The 19,651-nt window shown below is 36.7% G+C and overlaps 8 protein-coding genes across 9 annotated transcripts; 6 read left to right on the top strand and 2 right to left on the bottom strand.

Annotated features, from left to right (window-relative positions):
* The first annotated feature begins 256 nt into the window (after window positions 1-256).
* LOC18010830 (DEAD-box ATP-dependent RNA helicase 34) lies at window positions 257-3,672 on the top strand. The gene is made up of 7 exons (XM_006392998.2): window positions 257-630; window positions 1,191-1,528; window positions 2,184-2,505; window positions 2,603-2,710; window positions 2,793-2,912; window positions 3,013-3,180; window positions 3,289-3,672. Exons 2-7 carry the CDS (start codon window positions 1,230-1,232, stop codon window positions 3,478-3,480), a joined length of 1,209 nt encoding a protein of 402 aa, XP_006393060.1. The 5' UTR covers window positions 257-630; window positions 1,191-1,229; the 3' UTR covers window positions 3,481-3,672.
* A 135-nt stretch (window positions 3,673-3,807) lies between these two features.
* On the top strand, window positions 3,808-5,694 carry LOC18010829 (nifU-like protein 5, mitochondrial). Its single transcript, XM_006392997.2, has 6 exons — window positions 3,808-4,131; window positions 4,355-4,516; window positions 4,620-4,795; window positions 4,928-5,031; window positions 5,120-5,231; window positions 5,379-5,694. The coding sequence occupies exons 1-6, from the start codon at window positions 3,927-3,929 to the stop codon at window positions 5,442-5,444; spliced, it is 825 nt and encodes a 274-aa protein (XP_006393059.1). The 5' UTR covers window positions 3,808-3,926; the 3' UTR covers window positions 5,445-5,694.
* Window positions 5,695-5,948: 254 nt separating this feature from the next.
* LOC18010391 (photosystem II 5 kDa protein, chloroplastic) lies at window positions 5,949-6,505 on the bottom strand. The gene has a single exon (XM_006392996.2). The coding sequence runs from the start codon at window positions 6,400-6,402 to the stop codon at window positions 6,082-6,084; it is 321 nt and encodes a 106-aa protein (XP_006393058.1). The 5' UTR covers window positions 6,403-6,505; the 3' UTR covers window positions 5,949-6,081.
* An 879-nt stretch (window positions 6,506-7,384) lies between these two features.
* Window positions 7,385-9,867, top strand: LOC18010795 (golgin subfamily A member 5). 2 transcript variants are annotated; one of them, XM_024150419.1, is made up of 6 exons: window positions 7,385-7,524; window positions 7,812-8,424; window positions 8,526-8,825; window positions 8,915-9,073; window positions 9,157-9,378; window positions 9,479-9,867. In XM_024150419.1, exons 2-6 carry the CDS (start codon window positions 7,942-7,944, stop codon window positions 9,803-9,805), a joined length of 1,491 nt encoding a protein of 496 aa, XP_024006187.1. In that variant the 5' UTR covers window positions 7,385-7,524; window positions 7,812-7,941; the 3' UTR covers window positions 9,806-9,867. The 2 variants fall into 2 exon arrangements, with proteins under 2 accessions (XP_024006187.1, XP_006393057.1); XM_006392995.2 differs by having other exon boundaries at window positions 7,437-8,424.
* Window positions 9,868-10,206: 339 nt separating this feature from the next.
* Window positions 10,207-11,832, top strand: LOC18010515 (cinnamoyl-CoA reductase 1). The gene is made up of 6 exons (XM_006392994.2): window positions 10,207-10,333; window positions 10,588-10,757; window positions 10,855-11,046; window positions 11,140-11,302; window positions 11,387-11,573; window positions 11,688-11,832. Exons 1-6 carry the CDS (start codon window positions 10,213-10,215, stop codon window positions 11,830-11,832), a joined length of 978 nt encoding a protein of 325 aa, XP_006393056.1. The 5' UTR covers window positions 10,207-10,212.
* Window positions 11,833-12,701: 869 nt separating this feature from the next.
* On the bottom strand, window positions 12,702-14,908 carry LOC18010514 (probable sucrose-phosphatase 1). Its single transcript, XM_006392993.2, has 9 exons — window positions 14,847-14,908; window positions 14,556-14,632; window positions 14,140-14,442; window positions 13,959-14,060; window positions 13,681-13,875; window positions 13,315-13,605; window positions 13,036-13,222; window positions 12,891-12,937; window positions 12,702-12,788 (listed from the first exon to the last, which is right to left on the bottom strand). Exons 2-9 carry the CDS (start codon window positions 14,613-14,615, stop codon window positions 12,702-12,704), a joined length of 1,272 nt encoding a protein of 423 aa, XP_006393055.1. The 5' UTR covers window positions 14,616-14,632; window positions 14,847-14,908.
* Window positions 14,909-15,909: 1,001 nt separating this feature from the next.
* Window positions 15,910-16,269, top strand: LOC18010803 (putative defensin-like protein 110). Its single transcript, XM_006392992.1, has 2 exons — window positions 15,910-16,003; window positions 16,106-16,269. The coding sequence occupies exons 1-2, from the start codon at window positions 15,910-15,912 to the stop codon at window positions 16,267-16,269; spliced, it is 258 nt and encodes an 85-aa protein (XP_006393054.1).
* Window positions 16,270-17,457: 1,188 nt separating this feature from the next.
* Window positions 17,458-19,240, top strand: LOC18010802 (phospholipase A1-Igamma3, chloroplastic). The gene has a single exon (XM_006392991.2). It carries the CDS (start codon window positions 17,484-17,486, stop codon window positions 19,110-19,112), a length of 1,629 nt encoding a protein of 542 aa, XP_006393053.1. The 5' UTR covers window positions 17,458-17,483; the 3' UTR covers window positions 19,113-19,240.
* Window positions 19,241-19,651: the final 411 nt, after the last annotated feature.

Below are 19,651 nucleotides of genomic sequence, written 5' to 3'. Positions count from 1 at the left end.
TTTTCTTGGTTACGGTTGCTTTTCCACTCTACTACAAAACCAGTTATATCATAAACTAAACCGGAAAAAAACCCCGACCTTAACGACTCACATCCTTCCGTTAGAAGCGTAAACGGATGATATCACGACGTCAGCTTATATCTTTGGAAACGACAAAACGTCGCCGTTTTGTAGGTAATTACAAAAATAAAAAAACCCTTGAAAACGTCGCCGTTGAGCCAAGTTTCCGAGTACCGTAAACCCTAGCGACTGCAACAATGGTCTGAATTCAACCGGATCGAAGTAAGCTCGTTTATTTGGTTAAGTGTCTGTAAGAGAAGGAAAAGCAAAGAAGAAAACCCAAAATCCAAAACCAGTATTAGTCCCCCAAAGGATCAATATTTAATCACTCCTCTTTTCTTCCCCGCAAACCCAATTCTTCTTCTTTTCTCCTTCAATTGCTAATCGTCCGTCGATCAAACCGCTCTTCTTTTTTAACTTCTTCATCGAATTTCTACTGCCCTAAGCAAAAAAGAAAGTTCAGCGCAATTTCCGTTGGATTCTAGCTTCGGCTTCAAAACAAATTTTGCTAGCTGGTTACAGAACTTTGCTTTCACGGCTTTCTCTGCTTGGTCCTCTCGTGGGTCGCTGGTAAGTTTTGATCTTTTCGTTTGTAGTTATCAAAGTTCGATTTTTTTTTTTCTTTTAAGAAAAATCGCACAGTGATTTTGAATTAGTTCGTGTGTTAGAGGAGTATAGCCTCTTAGCTAATGGGTTTTGGGCGTTGGGGTTTGACGTTTCAATTTCGTCGTCGACGATTGTATCGCTCGTGATTGAATCGCAGCTACAAGTAGATTACACTTTACTATTTTGGGAAGCAATTCGCCGTTTTTGCTTCCTTGTCTCGTGAATAACAGAGTCGGTTTAAGGGAATTCAATTTGATCAAGGTCCATTGTTTGTGCAACGGTTGCGTAAATGTTTTTTCGACCTCTCGATTGAGCCTAGCTTACTCTCTACTCTCTGTTTGAGTGCTTTACTGCTTTCTCATTGCTAAGTTCTTACTCCATTGTGCATTGTGCGAGAATGTTTGTGTTGAATAAGGAAGGAAATGTTTGAATTCAGTAGTAATCTGAGTGTCAAGCAAAGGTTGTCAAAAAGCTGTCTTTGAGAAAACCTACATCTGCCATCTGATATCTCTTGATTCTCGCAGAAAGTTTTAAGAGAGAGTGAATATTCAGAGTGGAGAATTATGGCGGCAGCGAAAGGAGGCGATTGGAAAAACGGAGGAGGTTTGGATGACGAGAACCTGGTCTTTGAAACGACCAAAGGGATCAAACCCATCACGAGCTTCGATGACATGGGGATGGATGATAAAGTTCTTCGCGGCGTCTACGACTACGGTTTCAAGAAACCATCTGAGATTCAGCAGAGAGCTGTGATGCCAATTCTCAAAGGACGTGACGTTATCGCTCAGGCTCAGTCTGGTACAGGGAAGACTTCCATGATTGCAATCTCCGTCTGCCAAATCGTCAATACTTCCTCCAGAAAGTACGCCTCTTTTTTTCCCCTGAGATTGAAAAAATGCAAACTTTAATTTAGATTTCCAATTTGGGGTTTAACTGTGATTGTGAATTATGTGATTAGGATGAGAATTACTTACTTAAGGCTGCAATACCTGTTTTTACCAGTAATCCACTTTGTGTTAATGGTTGACGATGTTGCTTTGTAATTAAGATAAGGAACACTCATTTAAGGTTTCAGTATTTGTTTCTCCAATTTACTAATCCACTTGATTTTGGTTTGTAATTACGATGATGAACACTAAGGCTGCAAATTTTGTTTTTCCCCTGCTTACTAATATATTTGGAATTACATGGTTAATGATCTTGCTTCATGATTGAGATGAGGATCGCTTACTTAAGGCTGCAATATCTGTCTTCACTTTGTACTACATGCTCTATGATTTTGCTTTCTAATCATCATGATGAACACTTAAATATTTCACTTAGTATTACATGGTTAATGATTTTGCTGAGGAACATTTACTTAAGGCGGCAATATCTATTTTTTCTTTATCATTTCATTATGTATTACATGCTTTATGGTTTTCCTTCATGATTAGGACGGGGAAGCCGTACTTAAGGTTGCGTGATATTTTATTTATGATTTACTAATCAACTTTGGATTCTTCTTCGGTCTCAAGGATTCAGGTCTTGGTCTTGTCTCCATCAAGGGAGTTGGCTTCACAAACAGAGAAGACGATACAGGCTATTGGAGTGCATACCAATATTCAGGCACATGCTTGCATTGGTGGCAAAAGCATTGGAGATGACATAAAGAAGCTGGAGCGTGGTGTACATGCTGTGTCCGGGACTCCTGGTCGAGTCTATGATATGATAAAGAGAGGAAGCTTGCAAACCAAAGCTGTTAAACTTTTGATTCTAGATGAATCAGATGAAATGCTGAGCAAAGGTTTGAAAGACCAGATTTATGACGTTTACAGATCTCTTCCACACGATATTCAGGTATCAATCTCATTTTTCGAATAGTAGTAGTAATTGGTTAATCATGGATTCTTGGCTGTTTGTTACTTCTAAATCTTTATACACTTCGGTTACATAGGTTTGCTTGATTTCTGCTACTCTTCCTCAAGAGATTTTGGAGATGACAAACAAGTTTATGACGGATCCTGTGAGGATACTTGTGAAGCGCGACGAATTGACTCTTGATGCAAGTGTTTCTTCTGCCATTTTTATACTTAACTCTTAATTTTAACCATGAATTACAACGTTCATAATTTTTCACTTTTCAGGGAATCAAACAATATTATGTTGATGTTGGAGAAGAAGAGTGGAAATTCGATACACTTTGCGATCTTTATGGGAGACTTGTTATTAACCAAGCTATTATCTTCTGCAACACAAGAAAAAAGGTAAAACACAGTTACTTGTGTTCTTAAGCTTTGGTCCCTACTCCCTATATATCTTATGCCGCGAATCTTAAAGCTTTGATCTGCATCTTATATATATAAGGTGGATTGGCTTACAGAGAAGATGAGGAGTAGTAATTTCATAGTCTCATCAATGCATGGAGACAAACATCAAAAGGAGAGAGACGAAATCATGAACCAGTTCCGGTCTTTTAAAAGCCGTGTTTTAATCGCCTCAGATGTATGGGCACGAGGGATCGATGTTCAAACAGTATGGAACTCTTTGTCTCAGTATTTAACTTATCAAAGTCTGATTTTGATCAAAATCCTTTTTAAAAAGCAAAACTTTATGGTGACACTTGGAATCTTTATGTACTAGGTTTCTCATGTTATCAATTATGATGTACCAAACAACCCGGAGCTCTACATTCATCGTATTGGACGAGCTGGTCGCTTTGGTCGGGAGGGTGTTGCGATTAACTTTGTGAAAAGTTCCGACATGAAAACTCTTCGGGACATTGAGCGGTACTACGCTACTCGAATCCGTGAGATGCCTGCTGATCTTGCCTGAAGTTTTTTTTTGTCTCCTTGAAGCCGAGGTTGAAGAAGAATCAGTTTTAAGGCCAATTTTGTTCCTTTGTTTCTGCACACCATTGGTTTAGATTTAGTATAGACTATGTGAGCTTCAAAATGTATACCGAACAAGAATCCATATACAGTAATATGTGACTCAAAAGGATCAAAGAAAATTCTTATTTAAGCATTTTGGAAAGGGAAATCTTGGAAAGAAAATGCAGAAATTATGGTTTAAGCCGGTTCAGTTGATTAACGGTAACGGTAACGATAACGGCAACTCAAAGCCTTGTACATATACGCCTCACGCTGTTACACAGAGGTGTCTCCAATCGCCGCCATTCACACGTCGTACCAAGCTTCTCTTTCGCCGTCCGTTTTGCGATTTCTCCGACGAAACACTGATTTTTTTGAATTTGAACACAGGCAACGACGCCGGAGACCATGAAAGGGATTGCTAGGCTTCTGAATTCTCTTTCGCGAAAAAGAACTTGCGAGATCTTTTCTTCGCCTTCTTCTCTTCTGATTTCATCACGTCGCCTTCTATTTATCTCGGCGGCGACGCAATTTCCAACGAATTTATTGGATGCCAGAACGGCTAATTCTGCTCGTGATTCTTCGTTTCCCCTGAATTCGATCTCACTGGGAGGTATGGGTACATTTCTTTGTCGTTCCATTTGTTTCGTGTTCATAGGAATCCTGATTTCTCTAGTTGCTTTCCTTCGTATGAGAAATTTGAGTTTTTTAAAAAGTAATCATTTCATTAAGTTAGAGAAATCTTATCTTTTAGCTTCAGAGATGAACGAATTTATATAAAATTATGGCTTGAAAGGTCTAATTCACTAAACTTGTGTGTGTTTGTTTGGAGGCAGTGCAAAGGAGGACAATGTTTATCCAAACACAATCAACACCAAACCCTTCTTCTCTGATGTTTAATCCTGGCAAGCCAGTCATGGAAGTTGGAAGCGCAGATTTTCCTAATTCTCGTTCAGCTATGGGTTCACCGTTGGCCAAAGCCATTTTCGCCATTGATGGTATATTTCTTTGTCTTTTGCTACATACATCTGTTCCCTCTTGTGATCTGTGTTTTCGTTCTTTTGTGACCAAGATTCTGTCTTTGTTACCTTCTTGATGCAGGTGTTGTTCGAGTTTTCTTTGGGTCCGATTTTGTCACTGTAACAAAGTCAGATGATGTAACATGGGATCTCCTCAAGCCTGAAATCTTTGCAGTTGTAATGGACTTTTACTCTTCTGATCAGCCTTTGTTCCTTGATTCACAAGCTGCAGCTGCCAAGGATACTGCCATTAACGAGGTAAATTCTTGATATCGTTTCTCTCCTTGGGCCCTTAATGTTGAGAATTTATGTGGTTCGCCATGTTCGCCAAAAATTTGGTAGATATGATGACATCAAAGCCAATACTAACAAGTGTTTTCTGCTACTCAGGATGACTCTGAAACTGTAGCAATGATCAAGGAACTCTTGGAGACTCGCATCCGACCATCAGTCCAAGATGATGGAGGGGACATTGAGTATTGTGGATTTGATACGTAAGCTCTTCTATGAGTTATAGAAATTGGTGTAGAAGATCTCCTTCTTCTCTTTTATATCTTTATCGAAGCTATATGTTTTGATCAGGGAAACTGGTATAGTGAAGCTTCGAATGCAAGGAGCTTGTAGTGGGTGTCCAAGTTCATCTGTGACTTTGAAATCAGGGATTGAGAATATGCTGATGCATTATATATCCGAGGTAAAGCTGATAACGAGAGCTCCTAATATCTATCATTTCTGTTATGCCTTAAGCTGTTGAACGGGAAATTATGATCTTGTTATAGTCTCTTGTCCTGTTTTCTAATCATCAAGATTACTCACCAAAGTGCTTTTGTGCAAAGCACAGGTTAAAGGTGTTGAGCAAGAATTTGATGGTGAAGAGGAGGGAACATCATCTGGCCCAATTGAGTAGAGTAACAGAAGCGCATTAGAAAAACTTGAGCCTTTGTTGCTGCACTTAAATATACAGAAGAATAATAAACCAGAGGTACATTAGCTTTGTCATAGTTGTTGAATTTCATCAAACCTCGGAAAACTATAGACTACTGAGGAATCATGCGTTAGGTTGTCTGATTTAAACCCAGTAATTGATTTCTTATGGATTGTAGTGGCTCGTATTGAGCATTTAACTGTATTTGAAATGGTAAAGATTTGTTGCCAAAGCTTGAGTAAGGTTTCCTGGTCGAGAAGTAGGCTGTCTTTACTGATTATAAGTTTTTTGGGGTTTTACGGATTGTAATCGCACCAGTTGACAATTTAACAACAATAATTGATTTTTTTGTTGTGTGAATTGTCTGGCTCTGATTGTGTGTTAAATGTAGTTACAGGGTAAAGATTTGTAGCCAAAGCTTGAGTAGGAGTATTTGCTGATTTAAGTTCTTTCGGGTTTTACGGTTTTTAACGCATCAGTGGAAAATTCGAGAACATTAGCAAAGGGTTTTTGTAGATTTTATCAAATATGATCATTACATACCAACTGAGAAAAATTTACACACAAAAGAGAGACACATGGGGGTGGATATATAGTTTTTGTTGGTTGACTAGTGAACTCAGTTACGGCATATCTTGGCCGTAGGCATTGTGACACAAACAGGAGCATACTTCTTCTTGGCTGCTTCTGTTCCTCTCTTGGGCTCTTCGTCGGCCATTGCCGCCTTGGCTAAGGAGCAGACAGCCGCAGCTGCAGCCGTGAAAACCATGTCCCTCCTCATCTTCATGCTCTGTTCTTGCTTCCTGTTCTCCAAGCTGGTGGTGTTCTCGCTCGTGGACGCTTTGACCACCGTGAGGCTTCGTCTGTTGCTGCCGGTGATGGCTGTGGGAAGTTTTGAGACGGCCGGGAGAAATGAAGATGTCATGGTCATCGACGCCATTGCAAATGGTAAGTTGATTCCCACGTGTGGTATCTTAATCTGTCTCTCTGTTCTTTGCTTATCTGATGAAATTTGTGATGATTGTGTTTAAAAAAGTTGGGGATATGGGGAAGAAAAAAAAAGAATTGATCTGGAGGGATTATGATCCATTTCCTTATCCAAAATATGACTTTAGAGCAAATGGGTTGTTGCCATGTGTCTTTGTGCTATCTTTGTGTGCATACCCTCTCCAAAAAGTATGCTAGACTAGAAGGTTGTATTTTGTACTGTTCATAACCTAGGTCCATTGTTGGTTAGTGAAATAGACCTTTTATTTTCTTCAAGAAAACAATTCTGTTTGTTCAAAAAACTTAAAATAATAAAAATGTAAACTTAAACGTAAAACGTGAAGAGCCCAATTCACTTCTTTGAATACCTAAATGGATGAGTAGTCACAACACACAAGTTTCTTCTGGGCTAAGCAGAAACTAGTAGAATTAATTTATGAGGGGCGGTTATTATTTATGAGGATTGAGGAGCATATAATAAAGAGTAAACGTATATTTTTTCTTCTTATTAAATGTAGTTTGAATTTGGAAATTCATATGTTGATACAACTGGTTGCACACCATATCTCAAGGAGCTTACAATTGATGAATTGATTCCATGGTAATATATAGAGTATTTATGTGGAGAAGTTTAATGGTTGGTGACGGCATTTTAAACGGTTTAGTAAAACTGAGAACAATTTTAAGCGGTTGATTAAGAATTACGAAATTGAAGTGATTTTGAATCCCCTAACAATGTTGGAATAGCAACATATATTTGGATATAATATTAGGAAAAAAAACAATATATATTTGAATAGAGTCTAAGAAAAAACATGACTCGAGTAAACAAACACTAGTCGGTTGACAAAAAAAAAAGAAAACATTAACAAAAACACCACTAGTCACTATATATTTAAGGGATATTTAATGGATTTCGAAAAAAGGAAAAAAATATAGATATAATGGGTAAATATCCAACCAATGAGGTTCTTGGTAATGGCAGAAATGTAAATAAACCGAAAAGAAGAGGAAGCAGCGGTTTCATCACGAAGAACAACACAGCTTTTATTTGAAAATGGCTCCACTTCACGAGGTTTCATCACTCTCTCTCTCTCTCTTATCTCCTCTCGCCGTAGGCTTTACTCGAGAACCAGACCCGAGAATCGCTAAACTCGGATTCATTATATATATATATATATATACATATACGTACATTGTATAAAAACACAATTTAAAATTACGAAACAATCTTTGATGATGCGCTTGAATTCTCCAAGGTTGTCTCTTTTCTTTCTCTGCTTTCGAAGTTTCGAGTGATTCTCCCTCTCTCTCTCTAGTTTGCAACGGTAACAAAAGGATTTTGTTTTCAAAATCCGACAGAGAAAGAGAGAGAGAAAGTAAAGATCAGAGCTTTCGTCTAGTCTTTCTTCTTCTGACAATCATTACCAGAAGAGACAAAAAACAAAAAAAAAACAGACAATTTTTTTTGTTGTAAAGTCGGCGGTTAAAAATGGAGAGAAGAAACGAAACGACGATGATGATGATGAAGAAATCGAAGTGGCAGTACCCACAAGTGGGTCCTCCAACGCCGAGGATTCTTCAGCTACCACGTAGGCATAGTGTTCGACGACATGCCGCAAAGGTGAAGACAACACCTTCTTCTTCTTCTTCTTCGTCTCACAAGGACCAGAGAGTGAAACTGGAGGTTCTGTTTCACCAAGAGAGGTCGTTTGATCGAGGGACATCTCCGGGACCGATTGTGACGGTGAATGATGAGGAAAAGGAGGGAAGGAGAAGAGGGAAAGTTGCAGATGGGAGAGAGATTGGTGGGTTTGATGAAGTGGAGGAAGCCAAGTGGAGGTTTCAGGCGGAGATGTTGAGATCAGAGTGTAATTTGTTGAGAATAGAAAAGGATATTGCTATGAAGAAGATTGAGAGGAGGAAGAAGCGAATGGAGAGGACGCTTAGATCTGCTGTTCATACCCTTCTCTCTGTAAGTCAAAATCTTTTAATAAACCCACTTTGGTTTGTAACTGTGATTTGTTTTTGAGTTTGAAACTGTGTTTTTTTTTTTGGTTGGTGGTTTGATTTTAGGGGAAACAGAGAATCTCAGAAGGGAAAAAAGAGAGTCAGGTTTTGGAAGATGAGATAAGCTGTTTGATTGAGAAGCTGAATGAGTTAAAGTCTCCAAAGGTTAAAGACATTGAAGTTAGAAACTGCAGACATAATTTTGACAGGCAAGCTTCTGTTTTAAGAAGAGAGCTGGAGAAGTTCGATGAAGGAGTTTCAGAAGAGGTTTGTGTTAAAGGGATTCAGAAAATGGCAGAAGCTAGCTTCTTGGTCAATCCTAACATTCTAGCTGATCAAAATGTTCTTAAGAACAATAAAGGAAATGTGAGTACCTAACAACAGTTCACTGTAAGATGGGGGCAAGTCTTTTTGCATGATCTTGATTTTTGATGTTTGTTTTTTTGTTTCTGCAGATAGATACATTGAGTAGTACAATGGAGGCTTTATCGAAAGGAGTTTTGTTAGAAAGAATGAAGAAAGAGTATGGATCGAGTCTCTTTGCACCGTCTACAAGCGTTGTCTCCCAAACCATTGATCTTCAAGATGTATCTGTACAAGACATGTATAATAAGGTAAAATTGGGGGGAAAAATGGCTTTTTTATATACATTGAGCTCAAATGAAGTTTGTGTGAAGGTGATTTTAACTCTGCGCAGGCAATTAAAGTGAATGAGGAAAAGCAAGACTGTTCTAGACACTGCAAGGCTGTTATGAGGAAAATCGCAGATGAAGTAAGAGCAGAAGCAGAGCAATGGTCACAAATGCAAGAAATGTTGGGTCAAGTGAGAAATGAAATGGAGGAACTTCAGTCTTGTCGTGATTTCTGGCAAAACCGTGCTCTCGATTCAGATTCTCAGATACAAAGTCTACATTCCTCGGTAAAGATAGAATTATACACCATAGATTCTTCTCGATATAGCATAAGTTGCTGTTGACTAAGCAAATGTCAAAAAATCCTCTTTTTATGTATCTGTTTAGGTTGAAGGATGGAGAAGGAAGGCGTTATCATCTGAAGCAAAGTTGAAAAACCTACAAGCAGAGGTTTGTGGATTACAAGAAGATATCGAGAGATTGAGGAAGGAACATAAGTTAGAACCAGAGAAGAACAAATTGCCATCAGAGTCAGAGAAGAGGGTATTGATTTGTAGGTTGAAAGAAAACCGACATAGCAACAATGGAGATTGGTCTAAGTCCAGTGAAGGAAGAACAACAACAAAACCGTCTTGTTCAAGACCGCCTTTAAGGGAGATTAAGAACGTTTCAGTCACAGCAAGGCAAAGAAACTCCAATGTTATGAAAATGTAATTTTTTTTTCTGACAACAATAAAAAAAGGGATTTTTCTGGTTTTTTCGCTGGTAAATAAATTTGCAACTTGAGTGAGTTCAATTTATGTTTTTAACAATCTCAAGCTCGCAATTATAAAAATCAGAGTATTATTGAACATTCAAAAACAAAGTACGGATTTTAGTTTTAAAACGAAATTAGTTTATGAATAAACGTAAGGAGGAGATTAAGAAGAGTCACACACTTGGTAGGGAAACATCCCGAGGAAAACTCTAACGAACTTTCCCAAAAATGGCGCGCATGAAAGCAAAAAAGAAAAACAAAACAGAAAAAAAAATTAAAAGGCAGAAAAGTTAAGAAAATCTCAGTTTTGAAGATTTCAAACACAGAGAAAAAAAGGAGAGGATTGAGAAGATCTGAAAGAAGAATGAGCAGCGAAGAAGAGAAGACGGTGTGTGTGACAGGAGCTTCAGGTTACATTGCTTCATGGATCGTTAAGCTTCTTCTTCTCCGTGGCTACACCGTTAAAGCCTCCGTTCGTGATCCAAGTCCGTCTCTTTTCTCTATCTAATCTCTTCCAAAACTATTTATCTAACCTAAACAACGGATCTAATAATTTCATTTAGGTTTAGACTTTAGATAGAAGATTCATGTTCAAGATTCGGGTTTTTAAAAAAAGAACTATGAATAGATTTCTTAGAATCTAATATTTTTCGGATGATTCAAGATTCATAGATTGGTTCTAATATATATATATATATATATATATATATATATGTGAGTAAATGGTTCAATGGAACAGATGATCCGAGGAAAACAGAGCATTTGCTTGCGTTGGAAGGTGCAGAGGAAAGGCTTAAATTGTTCAAAGCAAACCTGTTAGAAGAAGGCTCTTTCGATTCAGCAATCGATGGATGCCAAGGAGTTTTCCACACTGCATCACCATTCTATCACGACGTCAAGGACCCTCAGGTCTCTCTCTATCTATTTATCTATCTATCTTTTTGCGCACTCTTCTCTTGGTATTGAATCTTTCATTTTTGATTGATTTATGCTTTATCTTTTACAGGCTGAGTTACTTGATCCAGCAGTGAAAGGAACAATCAATGTTCTAAGCTCTTGCATGAAGACTTCCTCTGTTAAGAGAGTCGTCTTAACCTCATCTATAGCAGCTGTGGCTTTCAATGGAGTGCCTCGAACACCCGAAACCATAGTTGATGAATCTTGGTTCGCAGATCCTGAATATTGCAGAGCTTCCAAGGTAAAATCAAAACAATTTCTGGTTGCTTGATCCGGAAGCTATCTCTCTGTATTTGCTGAAACTGCCACTCTGTATTTGTTTCTTCTTCAAAAGCTATGGTATGTACTCTCGAAGACATTAGCTGAAAACGCAGCGTGGAAATTCGCTAAAGAGAACGATATACAGCTGGTTTCGATAAATCCAGCAATGGTGATTGGTCCTCTCTTACAACCAACACTTAACACTAGTGCTGCAGCAGTACTAAGCTTGATCAAAGGTAAGCAAAAACATAGCATTGGTTTGATATTCAAAACAATTTTAAAAGATATGTTTCTTGAAGAAAATTGAATTACATTTTCAGGAGCACAGACGTTTCCTAATGCCACATTCGGGTGGGTTAACGTTAAAGATGTAGCAAACGCTCACATTCAAGCGTTTGAGAATCCAACTGCTAATGGAAGATACTGTTTAGTGGAGAGAGTTGCTCATTACTCTGAAGTTGTTAACATCTTGCATGATCTTTACCCTGATTTTCAACTCCCTGAGAAGTAAGTTTTTTTTTTGGCTTTGATGTTAGAAACAGAGAAAAAAACAGAGTAAACAGAGCCTCTCTATTTTAAATGGAAATTAAGAGTGAAAAAAATCCATTGAAATTGTTGCAGGTGTGCAGATGAAAAGATATATATTCCAACATATAAAGTGTCTAAAGAGAAAGCAGAGTCTCTTGGGGTTGACTTTGTGCCATTGGAGGTTAGCATTAAAGAGACTGTAGAGAGTTTGAGAGACAAAGGGTTCATCAGATTCTGAGTTTCATTCCCCAAAAAAATTCAAACCAGAACCAGACTTGGATCTATTGGTGTCTGAGTCCCATTTTTACTTTTATTTATTTGTTTGTGTTTATTTTCTCCTTACTTTAAATATGGAGTGTGTTGCCTATGATATTATGAACATTTTTTTCATCATTTTGAACTGATGGAATTAAACTATTTTCTCAATGGAATGTGTATTTGCAGGAAGTTTCCTTTATGAAGTGGATTCAACTTTTTACAAATATATTATAGGAAATAGTCAAATTTTGTTACCTTTATCTTTTCCTTCAAATTGTAGCAAAAAGTAGTAGGTCTACATTTATTTAAGATTCGTAGTAGTTGACATTTCTTAGACTCGTACCACTCACTATTCTTTAATGGTTCGAGGCTTAGAGCTATTGATGACAAATTCATTCAATTGGAATATGGACACATGTTTGCTGGAAAAAAGTAAATTGTAGATTACGTGTGCCTATTTGTTGGGTTAATTAGAGTAAGTAAATTATAATGTATAATTGCCTAACTTGAAATGAATTTATATCAACCATTGATGTTTGCCTCATCATCCTCTCATCACAAACGTTATGATTAGTAGTCTCTCAGTTTTATAAAGGCTATCGTTTACAGGATTTTTTGTTTTTCCGACAAAATTGTATATTGATTTTCAATGCAAATTTCTAAACTAATTAACTGAATCTCAACTTTAATGCAGAAAGTGGGGTTTTATTTTGTGAGATGGTGAAAAGAGCTGACTTTTACAAAAAGTAGGTGAATTTTAAGATCTAAAGATTTTTATTCAACCAATAATATGATCATTGTGTAGTGCATGTTTTATAGAAGACTCCTAATTAATAGAGGATAATGATTTTAGATGATCCAGTTGCTATCATCCTTCACCTCTGATTCCTCCGACCATGTTTGATGCACATGTTCCCACACAAATCCTTCGTTCTCCTGCAGATTCCAAGACAATGTCAATCCTCAAGAAGCCGAATCTACTCTTATACAAGCTTGATACTTATACTACTAATTAATGACCTCTTAATCATCTCTTACCTTTGAGGTGAATTTGACAGTTGTTGTGCAGCATTTCCTTTCATTCCCTGCGATATCCACAATCCGAATATCAACGATTTCACCGTAACAGAATTGGTTAGTTAAAATGTGGATTGTGTGAGTGACATAGTAAAGCTTTGATTACCAGTTTGTTCCCATTTATCAAACTTTACTATCCAAGTCCCATGACTAGTGTCTGTTGCAAGAACCTGATCTGTCCAAACCCGAAACTTCTTGGCCTTTTTGTCTCCATGATACTTTCCAAGCTCATCAATAGTGTCTCTGAGAGACTTTTCAGCACCAGATGGATGAACAAAGACACCAGCAGGATGCTGAAGTGATTTGACAAAGGACCAAAAAAAGATATTAGTCTCTTGGATACAGTAAGATATGAAGATAAAGAGAGAAACAAGGTTACACTCACACATGAAGCTTTGAGGCTTGCTGTATATGTCTCACAGTTCTCAACTTCACCTCGTCTCCATCTCTCACAGAACAAGAAAAACTTCACAACCAAATGACCAGGGTTCACATTATCCACCTTGCATTCTAAGAAGTCAGAAACATCTCTCGGAGAAAGGTTTGGACCGAGTTTAAAATGACCAATCGCTTGTATAATCCCACCCGCACACCTCTCACTCGCGTGGATTATCTTTGAATTTTCTTTCCCATTTTCAGCATACCACTCCAACAACTCTTCTTGAGCATTGCTTACCTGTAAAGGCAAGAGCAGATTTAAAACATTGAAAACATAAAAACGGATATTCAGATGGTGAAACTTGAAACCAACCATGACACCATAAACGTTAGGAATAGTAAACAGTTCAGTATCGTTTCCAGAGTCCCCACAAGCAAGAGTGTTAACAGGAATTTTTCCTTGAGTCTTGAGTTTGTTCAGAAGATAATCAAGAGCTTGTCCCTTTCCTCCTCCTTTTGGTAAAACATCCAAAGCTCTTCCTCCACTGAAAATGATTTTGATATCCAACTGAAAACAAAGACCAAATTAAAGACACACATCATATATAACAAGATGTGAAGTAATAAGCTCACAGGATTAACTAATCTTACCCCACGTTTCTCTAACCGCTGATATAGCTCCTTGGTCACTGCCTGAGCCTTACTCTTGTCAATGAAAAAGCTAACCTTGTTTGGCCTCTGATCAGCTTCTCTCTGGCATTCAATGATCCCTTCATTTTAAGCCTTGACATTTATAATGGTGACTTTGTTTTGTGTTAAGAAGATCAAGTACCTGAAGAGTTAACTCAGGGAACTTGCTGGTTTCTTCTTCTACAATTCCTCGGTTCCATTTATGGTTCATGATTTCAAACCAAGTATCATCAGTAACCATGGAGTTACCATAAGCTATCTCAGTTCCCACAGAGGTGATGATAACATCAGGAGTTAACAATGGTCTCTCTTTCCTAAGTTTTTTGAACAACTCTAGTGATCTTCCAGTTGAGAAAACAAGAAGAGAATCATGGCGATATGTGTCTTCCCACAATGAATTGAACCTCAAAAGAGCGAGATTTTCAGGATCATTATGATGATCGACCTACAATATACAAAAATCGTGTACACATCAATCAATAAATCAACAGAAGAAGATTCAGAGATTTAGAGCAAAAACACAAATTCATCAATTGCCTTTTTTTTTAATTTTTTTACCATTGTATCATCAAGATCCGAGACTATCATCAGACGAGGAGGAGATGTTAGCCTCTCCATGGTTTTTAAAATCGATCCTGAAGATTTTTGAGTTAGCGGCAAATCGTTTAGATTCAAATATAAGATCACAGTAATCATGAACTCAGATCATCCAGAGCCATCGAAATTTGATCATTTGGATTTGGTTTACCAAAACATCGCAATACATTCCGATTCCTAATCTAAAACGTTAAACGATTAATTAGAACGTTGAGTAAATGTTCAGAGAAAGAGTTGAGATCTCAGACAAACCTGAGGAATCGAAGAAGCTTTGCTTTGTGAGGAATATTGAGAGAGAAAAGAGTGAGCGCAGAGCGGGGAAGAGCAAGTCAACCTTTTCCTAACATTAATTTAAAATATTGTTTTTTCCACGAAATATTATTTTGTTTCTTTCTTTGTCTTCTATACGTATATTATAAAACATTTGACAGCAATATATTAATATATTATTATATAAAAAAGAATAATTCAAAGTTATATAAGTGTCGAGTTGAACGATTAGATCTAGACTTGTATTTAATTAATTTTAAAGTATATTTTAACTAATTTTGTTCAAAAGAAACTTTTATAATTAGTTTTTAATTGTAAAAGGTAAAGAGAAGATGGAAAATTATGTTTAAATCAAATAGAAAACAAGAAATAAAAAAATAAATAAATAAAACCACAGTTCATATTTAAAATGAAAAATAATTTTAGTTTAGCATAAAAACATAAATAATATATTACAATTTTTAAAAACTAAAAGTCTAAACCTTATAAAAAAATACAAATTAGTATTCTTGTTTAAATTAAAGAAATAAAAAAATAGAATACAAACCTAAAAAGAAAGAGAATTCTAATTTTTTCATCTCTATAAAACCAGTTTGATAGATTCTCCAATTTACAATCAAATTTTTTTATTAATTTTTGTGCTCTAGTTTTTTATTTTATTCATGAATTATAAAATATAAATTAAAAATCCGCATATATGCGGGTACTTATTTAGTAATATATAAAACTCAACAAACAATTGAAATAATGTTTTATTTGATAAATTAACAATATATTTATTTAGGAAAAAAAATTTCTCTTAATATAGCAAATAAAAACTTTTCAACGAATGTTCAAATGCAATTATGTGTGAAAAGAATTTTCTTTATTTTACATTTGACTATAACTCTAAAGAAGTGAATTAGAAGATTCTATACAAATTTGTATCTAAAGAAATAAATTAGAAGATTCTGTTCCATTTTATGTATGTTTGTGTTTTATATATAAATTTGGTCAGCCTAAATGAAGAGAAAATCGTAAACAATAAGAAAAAGGATATCATAAAATGGCTATCACCAAGAAAAAAATAGTTGCATTTGCTCTCACCATCCTCATTGTCATATCTTTTGTCCATTGCCGTACCTCTGATAGCACTTCTGGTACTGGTTTATTATACTCTCTACTTTTTTTTCTATATTTAGAGACATAATCTTATTGTTGTGATGAATGTATATATAGGTTTAATGATTATTATTCATTAGGTTTTGGCATAAAGGAGAGTGATTATAGTTGCTACACATCAGCTCCGTGTGAAGGCGGAGGGGAAAGAGGCTGTACCGCCTTTTGTACGAGGATGCACCTGAAACCAGGGCCAGGCCAAGGCCGTTGTAATCCTGGCAACATATGTTGTTGTGCTATCAATTAAGTGTTCTTCTCAGATGAAATCATCTATACAATTTAAATGATATAGCTTTCACGCGGTTTTTATAATATTTATTTAAAAAACTTAAAGTGAACAAAAACTTGTACCAAGTCAAAAATTAATCTGATGAACAACCTAGCCGCTAAAATTATAGCCGTAACTAAGCCCATCCCGCATGCTTTCGGTCCTTCTTGACACCTGATCTTCTTCTTTGCAGCGTTATAAAGTTTGTTAGTTTCAGGGACATGTATCTGCGGGTCTTAAAAACTAGTATTATATAAACTACAGTGGTGTAAACTAAGTTATTTCAATATATTAAGATTGCCTAACCATATATATATATATTTGATGTAAAAAAAACCATATATATATTTAAATAAAGTATTCTAAGTATTTTGATCCACCCAAAAATTATGGAGTAATTTTAATATATTAATATGTACTCTAATAATGACTTATATCTTGGAAACCTACATGTTCAAAAGTCATCACTATTTATTCTGTACGTAAAACCAAGAAAAAAAAACAAATTGTTCTGTTCAATGCTAGTTTTTTTTAGGGTACGAAGTGATGACTATAAATCTTTAGTATTATTAAGCATTGATATTTTGGCTATCATTGCTTACCATCATCCATGATCTTTAGCATTATTTATTGTTTGTACAATTGTAAGCTTTTTAAACATCAAAATCATTACGTTCTCAAACTCCTCATTATGATGTACCAACTAGCTAAATAGAAGCTTAAAATCACAGGCCTAAAAGGTATTTTCTCTCTTAATCACTTCAAATTTCAGACAGAAGAACCTAAGTCTGATCGATTCAACATGGAACATTTCTTTGTTTATTGAATGGATTTATTCACATATTTAATACAAATATGTACGTGTTAAACGATGAGTGGAGCTAATAGTACAAAAAGAATAAGAGTTTGGGACTCCATTAAAGGAGAAGAAAGAAACCTCCAATAAATTGCACGTCTCTCTCTTCCTCACCGACCCCATTAAATTCACACAACAATAAGAAGAGGCAATTATACCAAATTCATCATCATCTCGGTTATCCAACCAAATCAATAAATCATAACCACACACACACAAAAACAATAAAAGGAAAAGGAAATTAATTTAAAACTCACATTTATATTCGTTCATTTGCTCTCTAGTCTCTACACAAAGAAGAAAACCAGAAGTTGTAATTCACTAACCACCAAATAAAATGGCTTCTCCATCATCACCAATAACTCTCAAGAACCCAATATTCTTCACTTCTTTCCCTCACAACATCTTCAAAACCAAACCTAAAACCCTAATCTTGACAACAAAGATCAAGACTTGTTCCATCATTTGCTCAACGTCATGCACAAGCGTAAACTCTTCAACAACTCAACAGAATCTGAAACAGAATCAAACCCTTGTTTCAGACAACAAACGAGAAGAAGAGAAGGCACTAGTCAAAGAAGAAGGAAAAGCAGCACTCGAAGTAGAAGAAGAAGTGAATCTTCGAGAGATTTGGAGAGAAGTACAAGGTTGTAATAACTGGGAAGGACTACTAGATCCAATGAACAATCATCTTCGAAGAGAGATCATACGTTACGGAGAATTTGCTCAAGCTTGTTACGACTCATTCGACTTCGATCCTCACTCTAAATACTGTGGCTCTTGCAAATACCATCCTTCCGATTTCTTCCCAAACCTTGACTTAAATCTCCACAAAGGCTACACCATAACACGTTACCTCTACGCAACGTCCAACATCAACCTCCCAAACTTCTTCCAAAGATCAAAACTCAGCTCGATTTGGAGCCAACACGCGAACTGGATGGGTTACGTTGCAGTAGCTACGAACGAAGAAGAAGTGGCTCGGCTCGGGAGACGTGACATAGTCATCGCTTGGAGAGGCACAGTCACTTATCTCGAATGGATCTATGACTTGAAAGATATTCTTTGTTCAGCTAACTTTGGAGACGACCCTTTGATCAAGATTGAATTAGGGTTTCATGATTTGTATACCAAGAAAGAAGATTCTTGCAAATTCTCTTCCTTTTCGGCTCGAGAACAGGTTTTAGCCGAAGTCAAACGGCTTCTTGAGTACTACGGTACCGGAGAAGAAGGTCACGAGATAAGCATCACGGTGACAGGTCATAGTCTCGGCGCAGCTCTTGCTTTGGTCAGTGCTTATGATATCGCAGAGCTAAACTTAAATCACATACCGGAAAAGAACTACAAAGTTCCCATAAGCGTGTTCTCCTTCTCGGGACCTCGAGTAGGTAACCTTAGGTTCAAGGAAAGATGCGAAGAACTAGGGCTTAAAGTCCTGAGAGTGGTAAACGTGCACGACAAGGTACCTTCCGTTCCAGGGATATTTACAAACGAAAAGTTTCAGTTTCAAAAGTATATCGAAGAAACAACATCATTCCCATGGAGCTACGCGCATGTAGGTGTCGAGCTTGCATTGGACCACAAGAAAAGCCCGTTTCTGAAACAGACTAAGGATTTGGGATGCGCACACAACCTAGAAGCTTTGCTTCATTTGGTAGATGGATATCATGGGAAAGAAGAAGGAGGAGAGAAGAAGTTTTGTTTGGTGACAAAGAGAGACATAGCTTTAGTGAACAAGAGTTGTGATTTCTTGAGAAGCGACTATCACGTGCCGCCTTGTTGGAGACAAGACGAGAACAAAGGGATGGTCAAGAACGAAGATGGACGGTGGATTTTGCCGGATCGACCACGGCTCGAGCCTCATCAACCTGAGGATATTACACATCATCTTCAAAAAGTTATTGGGAAATTTAACGACGGTGATCCTAAACCCACCATCACAGTCAAACGCCTTGGTCAAAATTAATTTTTTTTAAATAATTAAATCATATGATAAGGATGCTTTGTTTTGGAATTTTGTGAATGCTCAAGGATCCAATTGTGAATAGACTATCCGAACCTGTCTGTTTTGTCTGCATCACAACACAATTTGAATGTGTGGGTCGGGTGTATAAGAAATTGAATATGCTAGTTAATTACGTCTTTCAAAACACTTTCATAATTATGGAGATTTTCTGTATTGAAAAATATATGATTAGCTAAGACATGAGAACCAATGTCAACCTTCACTAGTTATGAACTAACCGGTAAATTCATACAACTATACAAGTAAGGTGGAAGAAAAGTGGACCACAACAAATTGCATCCTTAAAGTTATCTAAGTGGTCTAACCACTCAAAGTAAAAAAAAATCTTGATGATGAATCTCTGTTTTCCCCACACATGATATAACAATAGCATGCAACAACGATGTGCGCACGATAGAAATTGAGGGATTCAGAGTTGCCATCATGCGCCTAATTAGGCTTTTCAAGGTCCAGAAACCAGAGTGACCATAATATAGCTA

Source organism: Eutrema salsugineum, unplaced genomic scaffold (genome assembly GCF_000478725.1).
Source record: "Eutrema salsugineum unplaced genomic scaffold, Eutsalg1_0 scaffold_7, whole genome shotgun sequence".
Taxonomy (NCBI): Eukaryota; Viridiplantae; Streptophyta; class Magnoliopsida; order Brassicales; family Brassicaceae; genus Eutrema; species Eutrema salsugineum.
This window is presented reverse-complemented; position numbering and strand designations above follow the sequence as displayed.

Excerpts from the sequence above, each read along its gene's own strand:
- LOC18010830 (XM_006392998.2), top strand. The coding sequence starts at position 1,230 with ATGGCGGCAGCGAAAGGAGGCGATTGGAAAAACGGAGGAGGTTTGGAT. Across the intron at positions 2,913-3,012 it reads TCTGCAACACAAGAAAAAAG|GTGGATTGGCTTACAGAGAA; the intron begins GTAAAACACAGT and ends TATATATATAAG. Across the intron at positions 3,181-3,288 it reads GAGGGATCGATGTTCAAACA|GTTTCTCATGTTATCAATTA; the intron begins GTATGGAACTCT and ends TTTATGTACTAG.
- LOC18010829 (XM_006392997.2), top strand. The coding sequence starts at position 3,927 with ATGAAAGGGATTGCTAGGCTTCTGAATTCTCTTTCGCGAAAAAGAACT. Across the intron at positions 4,796-4,927 it reads AGGATACTGCCATTAACGAG|GATGACTCTGAAACTGTAGC; the intron begins GTAAATTCTTGA and ends TCTGCTACTCAG. Across the intron at positions 5,032-5,119 it reads GAGTATTGTGGATTTGATAC|GGAAACTGGTATAGTGAAGC; the intron begins GTAAGCTCTTCT and ends TGTTTTGATCAG.
- LOC18010391 (XM_006392996.2), bottom strand. The coding sequence starts at position 6,402 with ATGGCGTCGATGACCATGACATCTTCATTTCTCCCGGCCGTCTCAAAA.
- LOC18010795 (XM_024150419.1), top strand. The coding sequence starts at position 7,942 with ATGGAGAGAAGAAACGAAACGACGATGATGATGATGAAGAAATCGAAG. Across the intron at positions 9,074-9,156 it reads TACAAGACATGTATAATAAG|GCAATTAAAGTGAATGAGGA; the intron begins GTAAAATTGGGG and ends AACTCTGCGCAG. Across the intron at positions 9,379-9,478 it reads TACAAAGTCTACATTCCTCG|GTTGAAGGATGGAGAAGGAA; the intron begins GTAAAGATAGAA and ends GTATCTGTTTAG.
- LOC18010515 (XM_006392994.2), top strand. The coding sequence starts at position 10,213 with ATGAGCAGCGAAGAAGAGAAGACGGTGTGTGTGACAGGAGCTTCAGGT. Across the intron at positions 11,303-11,386 it reads AGTACTAAGCTTGATCAAAG|GAGCACAGACGTTTCCTAAT; the intron begins GTAAGCAAAAAC and ends TTACATTTTCAG. Across the intron at positions 11,574-11,687 it reads GATTTTCAACTCCCTGAGAA|GTGTGCAGATGAAAAGATAT; the intron begins GTAAGTTTTTTT and ends AAATTGTTGCAG.
- LOC18010514 (XM_006392993.2), bottom strand. The coding sequence starts at position 14,615 with ATGGAGAGGCTAACATCTCCTCCTCGTCTGATGATAGTCTCGGATCTT. Across the intron at positions 14,061-14,139 it reads TCCCTGAGTTAACTCTTCAG|AGAGAAGCTGATCAGAGGCC; the intron begins GTACTTGATCTT and ends ATTGAATGCCAG. Across the intron at positions 12,938-13,035 it reads TGATAAATGGGAACAAACTG|GGAATGAAAGGAAATGCTGC; the intron begins GTAATCAAAGCT and ends TGGATATCGCAG.
- LOC18010803 (XM_006392992.1), top strand. The coding sequence starts at position 15,910 with ATGGCTATCACCAAGAAAAAAATAGTTGCATTTGCTCTCACCATCCTC. Across the intron at positions 16,004-16,105 it reads TACCTCTGATAGCACTTCTG|GTTTTGGCATAAAGGAGAGT; the intron begins GTACTGGTTTAT and ends ATTATTCATTAG.
- LOC18010802 (XM_006392991.2), top strand. The coding sequence starts at position 17,484 with ATGGCTTCTCCATCATCACCAATAACTCTCAAGAACCCAATATTCTTC.